Consider the following 10,567-nt stretch of genomic DNA (forward strand, 5'->3'; position numbering starts at 1 on the left):
ATAGCCTACCAACCAGAAAAAGTCCAGGAACAGACGGATTCACAGCCAAATTCTACCAGAGGTACAAGGAGGAGCTGGTACTATTCCTTCTGAAACTATTCCAGTCAATAGAAAAAGAGGGAATCCTCCCTAACTCATTTTATGAGGCCAGCATCACCCTGACACCAAAGCCTGGCAGAGACACAACAAAAAAAGAGAATTTTAGACCAATATCCTTGATGAACATTGATGCAAAAATCCTCAATAAAATACTGGCAAACCAAATCCAGCAGCACATCAAAAAGCTTATCCACCATGATCAAGTGGGCTTCATCCCTGGGATGCAAGGCTGGTTCAACATATGCAAATCAATAAACGTAATCCAACATATAAACAGAACCAAAGACAAAAACCACATGATTATTTCAATAGATGCAGAAAAGGCCTTTGACAAAATTCAACAGCCCTTCATGCTAAAAACTCTCTATAAATTAGGTATTGATGGGATGTATCTCAAAATAATAAGAGCTATTTATGACAAACCCACAGCCAATATTACAATGAATGAGCAAAAACTGGAAGCATTCCCTTTGAAAACTGGCACAAGACAGGGATGCCCTCTCTCACCACTCCTATTCAACATAGTGTTGGAAGTTCTGGCCAGGGCAATCAGGCAGGAGAAAGAAATAAAGGGTATTCAATTAGAAAAAGAGAAAGTCAAATTGTCCCTGTTTGCAGATGACATGACTGTATATTTAGAAAACCCCATCGTCTCAGTCTGAAATCTCCTTAAGCTGATAAGCAACTTCAGCAAAGTCTCAGGATACAAAATCAATGTGTAGAAATCACAAGCATTCTTATACACCAATAACAGACAAACAGATGGCCAAATCATGAGTGAACTCCCATTCACAATTGCTTCAAAGAGAATAAAATACCTAGGAATACAACTTACAAGGGATGTGAAGGACCTCTTCAAGGAGAACTACAAACCACTGCTCAATGAAATAAAAGAGGATACAAACAAATGGAAGGACATTCCATGCTCATGGATAGGAAGAATCAATATCATGGAAATGGCCATACTGTTCAAGATAATTTATAGATCCAGTGCAATCACCATCAAGCTACCGAAGACTTCCTTCACAGAATTGGAAAAAACTGCTTTAAAGTTCATATGGAACCAAAAAAGAGCCTGCATTACCAAGACAATCCTAAGCAAAAAGAACAAAGCTGGAGGCATCATGGTACCTGACTTCAAACTACACTACAAGGCTACAGTAACCAAAACAGCATGGTACTGGTACCAAAACAGAGATATAGGCCAATGGAACCGAACAGAGCCCTCAGAAATAATACCACACATCTACAACCATCTGATCTTTGACAAGCCTGACAAAAACAAGCAATGGGGAAAGGATTCCCTATTTAATAAATGATCCTGGGAAAACTGGCTAGCCATATGGAGAAAGCTGAAACTGGATCCCTTCCTTGGACCTTATACAAAAATTAATTCAAGATGGATTAAAGACTTAAATGTTAGACCTAAAACCATAAAAACCCTAGAAGAAAACCTAGGCAATACCATTCAGGACATAGGCATGGGCAAGGACTTCATGTCTAAAACACCAAAAGCAATGGCAACACAAGCCAAAATTGACAAATGGGATCTAATTAAACTAAAGAGCTTTTGCACAGCAAAAGAAACTACCATCAGAGTAAACAGGCAACGTACAGAGTGAACAGGCAACCTACAGAATGGAAGGAAATTTTTGCAATCTGCTCATCTGACAAAGGGCTAATGTCCAGAATTTACAAAGAACTCAAACAAACTTAGAAGAAAAAAACAAACAACCCCATCAAAAAGTGGATGGAGGATATGAACAGACACTTCTCAAAAGAAGACATTTATGCAGTCAACAGACGCATGAAAAAATGCTCATCATCACTGGCCATCAGAGAAATGCAAATCAGAACCACAAATGAGACACCATCTCACACCAGTTAGAATGGCGATCATTAAAAAATCAGGAAACAACAGGTGCTAGAGAGGATGTGGAGAAATAGGAACACTTTTACACTGTTGGTGGGACTGTAAACTAGTTCAACCATTGTGGAAGACAGTGTGGCTATTCCTCAAGGATCTAGAACTAGAAATACCATTTGACCCAGCCATCCCATTACTGGGTATATACCCAAAGGATTATAAATCATGCTGCTATAAAGACACATGCACACATATGTTTATTGCAGCACTGTTCACAATAGCAAAGACTTGGAACCAACCCAAATATCCATCAATGATAGACTGGATTAAGAAAATGTGGCACATATACACCATGGAATACTATGCAGCCATAAAAAATGATGAGTTCATGTCCTTTGTAGGGACATGGATGAAGCTGGAAACCATCATTCTCAGCAAACTATCGCAAGGATAAAAAACCAAACACTGCATGTTCTCACTCTTAGGTGGGAATTGAACAATGAGGACACTTGGACACAGGAAGGGGAACATCACACACCGGGGCCTGTTGTGGGGTGGGGGGAGGGGGGAGGGGTAGCATTAGGAGATATACCTAATGCTAAATGACGAGTTAATGGGTGCAGCACAGCACATGGCACATGTATACATATGTAACAAACCTGCACGTTGTGCACATGTACCCTAGAACTTAAAGTATATAAAAAAAGTATACTAATTCACAGAAATCCTCTGCACTTCCAATTACAATAAAACCATCTATTACTCTACAATTTGTGAATATTAGTCATTCTATCCTTCTAGCTTTTACTCTGCATTTGTGACCCCTTTGTACTATTTTTTCTGTTAGGATACGTCAAGAAAACTGAAATCATGGTAGTAAGTACTTTAAAGACGGAATTGGTTACCAGATGTTAGAAGGCTCCAGAAGTTCTTGAGCAGGAGTAATTATAGACATCAGTTTACCTTAAATGGGCAGAATTCAGATAGATAACAACAACAACAAAAAGAGACTGTGGAGGTTATTCATAGTGGGCTAATTTGTTTGGGAAAAATAAGTAGCTATAAATCAGTATATTCTAGTATCTTTGAGACAACAAATATGGGAAATTATTTTTCTTTTCTTTTTTTTTCCCAGCAAGCGCTGTGTTTATTTTCCAAACAATTTTATTGAAATGTGCCAAGAGTACATGGGCAGCACAAATGTATGAACAGGAAAAAAAAAATCACATGTACAACAATTTTTTAAAAGTGAAGGTTAATTTTGGGAGATATCAGTTCCCCTCTCCCTCCCCCTGCAGACTTCCAGCGTTTCCATTAAGGTTAAGCCTCTACGAACCTAGCATTAAAAAAAAAAAAAAAAAAAGGAATACAAGATCTTTTGCAAATAACAAAAACAAAAAACAAAAAATGGCATAAAGGACAGAGAAATGTCTTCCTGCTTAGATGGCACTCTTCCTAGGCACCTAATTAGGAGGCGTGCTGAGCGGTGGAGAAACACAACTTCAGAGTGTAAGGGTATGGACCATTGGGTTTTTCATCTGGTAATGGTTCAGGAAGCCCAGAGTCTCCAGGGCATCGCTCTTGGATTCCCACTCCAGCAGTCCAGAGGAGCTGCGCTCACTTTTGCTGAGAATACTTTCACAGAAGATGGCGGTTTCACTCCCAGCTCATCGCAGATCTCGAAGAAGTTCTCCTCAGTCACCTCCAGCGGGGTGTTGAAGAAATGCAGCACGTTGCTGGGGTGCTGGATGCGGTTCTTGGCTGCCTGCTCTGGGGTGGAGAACCGATTGTTCTGGGATTCACTGAAGTCTTTGTAACTGCAAGACCCGTCTTCCAACTCGTATGACTGACCGGGCATGATGGCTGGCTGCTTGGAGACACAGACATTCAGCTTCTGCCCAAACATGAAGTTGTTGTTGAGGTGGGTAATGGCCCGGTCCACAGCGTAGCCATCAGCCATCTCCATCATGGCGGCCCCCGGCTTGCTTTTCATGAATTTCACCTTCTCCACATTGCCATACAAGCAGAAGACATTGATGACTCGGTCACAGTTCATCTTAAGATTGATCCAAGCCATAGACCACCAGCACAGGGCTGTGGGCGTGAGGGCCATCCTCAGGTGGTGGGGGAGGGGGTGAGGGGGTGCCCATACTGGGGGCCGTAGCGACTTGGGCCCCGACGGTGACCCCCCACTGGTGGATCCATCCTTCTCCCTTCGTAGTGAGGGGTGGGGGGCCGTAGCCCTCATCATGGTAATGGCTGTGGTATCCACCGTGGGGCCCTCCATATTCTGCTGGGTGATCTCCCAGGAGAGGGGGCTGCCTCTGGCGTTTGTTGGGGTTGCTGCCAGGGTCACCTTGTCCACTGAGATTGGGGTTTGTGTAGTCCCAAGTATCCTGATCATTCTTGAACACATTCAAGCGTGTAGGCTTTGCGTATTCCATCTTCAGAGCACAACAGCCAGAATAGATATCAGCCCCATTGAGAGAGGCCTTGGCCCGCTGGGCACTTTGAACAGAGTCGAATTCCACCATCGCCTGAACTCCATTCTTCCTGAAAATGACAATTCTCTGGACAGGGCCACAAGGATTACAGATAGTGTAAAGAACATCCATGGTGATCGAATAAATGGGGTTCAGGATGGTGAAGAGAAGCACACTGTTCACGCTCCGGGAGTCATCCGAGTCCCCGGGGCGGGAGATCTTCTGGATGGTAGAGTAGTTGACAAAAGCTGGGTGATCGGCAATGCATATTTGGTTGTCGGCTGCGTAGCTCACTGCGTTGCAAGCCCCCAACACATCTTCAAACTCCACCAGTGCTTGTCTCTTTTTAGGCATTACCACCACAGAGCTGATGGGTCCAAACTCCTGCAAGGCCTCCACAAGGTCAGCTTCCACCACACCCTCAATCAGGCCCCTGATGTGGACAACTGGGGAGGCAGGAGTTTTGTGCGGGTCATCGTAGTTCTTCCCGCCGCCGCTCGCCGCCCCACCTCCTCCACCGCCTCCGCCACCGCCACCGCCACCGCCTCCGTGCTGGTCGCTGGCGTTGCCAGTCTTGAGCCGCTTAGTGGTCCGGCCGCCCTCACTGCCGCCGCCCTGGTAGCGGCCACTGCCGCCTCCGCCGCCCGCCGCCGCCATCTTCACCGTCGCTCCGGACCGCCTCTGCTGCTCGTCCGGTTGCTGCTTCTGCTCCAGCCGCCGATGCCGCTTCTCCCTGGAAATTATTTTTCTAAGTTAGTTTGGTAAAGTTTAAAAGGGTTGTACTTTATCCTGTAGACAATTGAGAGTAGTTTTCTGTATTTAAGAAGGATAAATAAACTGTTCTGTGTGCAGGGCGGATTAGAAATGGAAGACATTGGAAGCAGAGAGAAGTTAAGGAAGAATGTTGACATTATCTTAAAGTGTTAAGAACCTGAACAAAACTCATTGCAAAATCATTGCCAGGGAATACAATGTAGGGCCATTGACTGACTCTAGTGGTGGATGACGACAACTCACAGAGAGAAATCTGACAATCCATGTTTAGCAGAGGGAAGGAAGCCAGAAATAGTTATTATTAAGTGCAAGACTTCAGTTTTGTTGGTTTTTTGTTTTTTACTCCCAGCAAGCTAAATTTGACAATAATGTAGCTCAATTTCTCCCAATCTCATTTTGTTAATCTCTATAATCTTGCCCCAGAAAAGCCCCAGCTCAGAAAATTCTGTATTCGTTTGTCTTCATAAGATTGTAAAAATTTCAAAACTGTCTGTTCATGATAATTAGAGAAATACAAATCAAGACCACAATGAGATACCATCTTACACCAACCAGAATGGCTATTACTACAAAGTCAAAAAATAACAGATGCTGGTGAAGTGGTGAAGAGAAAGGGATGCTTATACACTGTTGGTGGGAGTGTAAATTAGTTCATCCATTGTGGAAAACAGTGTGGCAATTCCTCAAAAGCCTAAAGACAGAAATAGCATTTGACCCTGCAATCCCATTACTGGGTATATACTTAAAGGAATATAAATCATTCTATTATAAAGACACATGCATGCATATGTACACTGCAGCACTGTTCACAATAGCAAAGACATGGAATCAACCAAAATGGCAATCAGTGACACACTGGATCAAGAAAATGTGGTACATATACACCATGGAATACTACGCAGCCATAAAAAAGAACAGAGATCATGTCTTTTGCAGGGAAATGGATGGAGCTGGAGGCTATTATCCTTAGCAAACTAACATAGGAACAGAAAAACACCGCATGTTCTCACTTGTAAGTGGGAGCTAAATGATGAGAACTCACATGGACACACAGAGGGGAACAACACACACTGGGGACTTTCAGAGAGAGGAGGCAGAGAGATGGGAGATCATCAGGGAAAATAACTAGTGGGTGCTAGGCTTAATACCTGGATGATGAAAGAATCTGTACCACAAACCCCCATGACAAAAGTTTACCTATGTAACAAACCTGCACTTGTACCCCTGAACCTAAAATAAAAATTCAAAAAGGAAGCAAAAAAAAAAAAACTTTAAAGTAGCTCAATAAGTTTTATATTAATGTCAACTTTAAATAATTTTTATGCACAATACGTTATGAAAATTCATTTACCTTTTTTAAAAAAAGAATGCGAAATTTTAGCAGAGTTTTCAACAACAATGTTATAGTTAACAAGAGAAAAGCATCCTGATGTTTTACAAACTGGTGTTTCAATGAATTACTCTTTTTTTTTTCTGAGAGGGGATCTCGCTCTGTTGCCCAGGCTGGAGTGCAGTGGCATGATCTCGGCTCACTGCAACCTCCACCTCCCAGGTTCAAGTGATTCTCCTGCCTCAGCCTTCCAGTACCAGAAGGCATGCACCATGACGCCTAGCTACATTTTGTATTTTTAGTAGAGACAGGGTTTCACCAGGTTGGCCAGGCTGGTCTCTAACTCCTGAGCTTCCAAACTGCTGGTAGTACATGCATGAGCCACCGTACCCAGCCAAAATGAATTACTCTTGTGTTCTATTCATTTGTTTTTCCTGCATTTTCATTTCATTTCACTTTGATGAACCAACAGAAATACCCGATGCAATACAGTGACAGCTTCAAAGGCTTCATGTTAACAAAGTTATCATTTCACAGTAGATAAAATAATATGTGAAAGTAATGAGAATTTAGGAATTCCTCTAAAATCAGAATTTAAAGACATACCACTTACCCTTTGTTAAAATAGCTTACAGTACAGAAGTCTTAGAAAATGGGCATTAGAGTGTCAGAAAGCTAGTCATGTTAAAAAAAACCTTTCAAATCAAGGCTAGCCACCTCATTAAATAATAAAATGAAGAAACTGCTTATAAAACCGGTGTTCCATTTTCAATTTAAAAAAAATGTTGATAGCAAAATAACAATTAATTTAAAATATTTTTCTGCTCACTTCTAGAAGGTGACCTATTTAAGCCCCACTAAACCACTTAAGTGACCTACTTAAGCCCCACTAAAGCAAATAGCATATATTGGGATTGGATTACCAAAAGTATGCCTTCCATTTGATTGGCCATATACCTTTTTGTTTCATGCATGGATAATGGCTTTTCTCCTTCTTCAGTAACCCAAAGGAAAAGCTGACATTCTAACCTGGAGCTGCACATTCAAGCTTTGACACATGCCTCTCGCTGGTTTCGTCTAATGCTTATAATAAACCTGTAGAGTCAGCAACTTTAGAAAGATGGGTTGAAGAAGTGTCTTTGTCATAGTTTGTATTTTTCTCTGAGGCACTTGGCAGAGTCACCTCTGGTGTTTCAAATGTGCTTGAAAGTTATCTGGCTGCCCTCTGAGAAGTTTGCATAAAACCTGCTTTACTTAAAAGCAGGCAAAATTAAGGTTTCTGTAACAAAACCATAGGCACTGCATTGAGATAGGACAAAGACCAAATATCCTGCTTCCATGTGGCAGAGAAATAATGAATAACTTGGTTCAAGAGCTCATGGAGTGGCATATCATCACGCCATTATTAATAGAGAACATTGCTAATTTCTAAAGGGGCTTAATGTCATGATTATTTTATCCTCTTCTTTCTGTTGAATTTTTAACATGTATGTCTACTGCAAAGTACACAAAGGAAATCAATTAGCACTAAAAAAAGGGCTTCTTCACAACCGCAAATTATATATATATTTCTTTCAGAACATCACTTTAGAGAGAAAATAGCAAAACTTCAGCATCATCACTTTTGTGACACTTCACTAACCAATCCAAATATAGAAAAAGAAAGAGAAATTGAGTACATTTTCATTCACTGTACATTTTTAGCTATTTGTGTAGAAGAAAAACAATTAGCTTATTTAAAAACCCTAAGGTGAGTACGCAGTTTTTAATTATTATCTTTGCTGTTGTGATTTGTATTTGTATTTTATTTATGTATAAACCCAGTATATAAACCTATGTCAAATACTTCTTTATTTTTGATACTAGTTCAAAATATTGGTGACTTTTTTAGATATGAATATCTCATATGTATCTTTTAGAAATTATCAGAGTTATAAAATAATATTTGGGAGGTAAGGAAGGCACTAGACATAAGAAACTTGTGTAGACAAATACTTTGTCACCAAAGTTGTATATTTAAAAGTCCCTATTCTTTGTCTCTTATCAATTCAAAATTAATTCATTAGAAAACAATTTTCCTCAACATTTAATCCCTAGTTGTTCATCTTTTTCACTAGCTTGTATTGCATTACTCATTGCTTCATAGCTAAACTCTGTTTAAATCTGTTAACTGAAATGATTTTAAAAACCTTTTGGTGGAGCGCTGCGGAGGGCGCCTGCGGGCCGCCCCTGCCGAACAAAGGAGCAGGGGCGCCGCGGCCGGGACCCGTCACCCACCTCCTTGGCCGCACCGCGGCCTCCCGTCCACCGCCACCATGACTGCCAACGGCACAGCCGAGGCAGTGCAGATCCAGTTCGGCCTCATCAACTGCGGCAACAAGTACCTGACGGCCGAGGCATTCGGGTTCAAGGTTAACGCGTCGGCCAGCAGCCTGAAGAAGAAGCAGATCTGGACGCCGGAGCAGCCCCCTGACGAGGCGGGCAGCGCGGCCGTGTGCCTGCGCAGCCACCTGGGCCGCTACCTGGCGGCGGACAAGGACGGCAACGTGACCTGCGAGCGCGAGGTGCCCGGTCCCGACTGCCGCTTCCTCATCGTGGCGCACGAGGACGGCCGCTGGTCGCTGCAGTCCGAGGAGCACCGGCGCTACTTCGGAGGCACCGAGGACCGCCTGTCGTGCTTCGCGCAGACGGTGTCCCCCGCCGAGAAGCGGAGCGTGCACATCGCCATGCACCCTCAGGTCAACACCTACAGCGTCACCCGTAGGCGCTAGGCGCACCTGAGCGCGCGGCCGGCCGACGAGATCGCCGTGGACCGCGACGTGCCCTGGGGCATCGACTCGCTCATCATCCTCGCCTTCCAGGACCAGCGCTACAGAGTGCAGACCGCCGACCACCGCTTCCTGCGCCATGACGGGCGCCTGGTGGCGAGCCCCGAGCCGGCCACTGGCTACACGCTGGAGTTCCACTTCGGCAAGGTGGCCTTCCGCGGCTGCGAGGGTCCTTACCTGGCGCCGTTGGGGCCCAGCAGCACGCTCAAGGCCGGCAAGGCCACCAAGGTGGGCAAGGACGAGCTCTTTGCCCTGGAGCAGAGCTGCGCCCAGGTCGTGCTGCAGGCGGCCAACGAGAGGAATGTGTCCACGCGCCAGGGTAGGGACCTGTCTGCCAATCAGGACGAGGAGACCGACCTGGAGACCTTCCAGCTGGAGATCGACCGCGACACCAAAAAGTGTGCCTTCCGTACCCACACGGGCAAGTACTGGACGCTGACGGCCACTGAGGGCGTGCAGTCCACCGCCTCCACCCAGAATGCCAGCTGCTACTTCGACATTGAGCGGCGTGACGGGCGCATCACACTGAGGGCGTCCAATGGCAAGTTTGTGACATCTAAGAAGAATGGGCAGCTGGCCGCCTCGGTGGAGACAGCAGGGGACTCAGAGCTCTTCTTCATGAAGCTCATCAACCGCCCCATCATCGTGTTCCGCGTGGAGCACGGCTTCATCGGCTGCCGCAAGGTCAGGGGCACCCTGGACGCCAACCGCTCCAGCTATGACGCCTTCCAGCTGGAGTTCAACGATGGCGCCTACAACATCAAAGACTCCACAGGCAAATACTGGACGGTGGGCAGTGACTCCGCGGTCACCAGCAGCGGCGACCCTCCTGTGGACTTCTTCTTCGAGTTCTGCGACAACAAGGTGGCCGTCAAGGTGGGCGGGCGCTACCTGAAGGGCGACCACGCAGGGGTCCTGAAGGCCTCCGCGGAGACCGTGGACCGCGCCTCGCTCTGGCAGTACTAGGGCCCGCCCGCCCCGCACTTCCCCGCCCCTGCCCACGTGGCGGCTCCTTCCAACCCTCCCTGCTAACCCCTTCTCCTCCAGGTGGGCTCCCCGGGGCGGGAGGCAAGCCCCTTGCCTTTCAAACTGGAAACCCCAGAGAAAACGGTGCCCCCGCCTGTCGCCCCTATGGACTCCCCACTCTCCCCTCCGCCCGGGTTCCCTACTCCCCTCGGGTCAGCGG

The 10,567-nt window shown here is 45.3% G+C and overlaps 1 protein-coding gene and 1 pseudogene across 1 annotated transcript; one reads left to right on the forward strand and one right to left on the reverse strand.

The window, feature by feature from the left end:
- Positions 1 to 3,110: 3,110 nt before the first annotated feature.
- LOC129050528 (heterogeneous nuclear ribonucleoprotein L-like) lies at positions 3,111 to 6,827 on the reverse strand (annotated as a pseudogene).
- Positions 6,828 to 8,852: 2,025 nt separating this feature from the next.
- LOC129050236 (fascin-like) lies at positions 8,853 to 10,362 on the forward strand. Its single transcript, XM_054531988.2, is given in 1 exon segment — positions 8,853 to 10,362. A coding segment is annotated over 1 exon segment (1,479 nt). The 5' UTR covers positions 8,853 to 8,868; the 3' UTR covers positions 10,348 to 10,362.
- The last annotated feature ends 205 nt before the right edge of the window (positions 10,363 to 10,567 follow it).

This window comes from Pongo abelii, chromosome 16, assembly GCF_028885655.2.
Source record: "Pongo abelii isolate AG06213 chromosome 16, NHGRI_mPonAbe1-v2.0_pri, whole genome shotgun sequence".
Lineage (NCBI taxonomy): Eukaryota > Metazoa > Chordata > Mammalia > Primates > Hominidae > Pongo > Pongo abelii.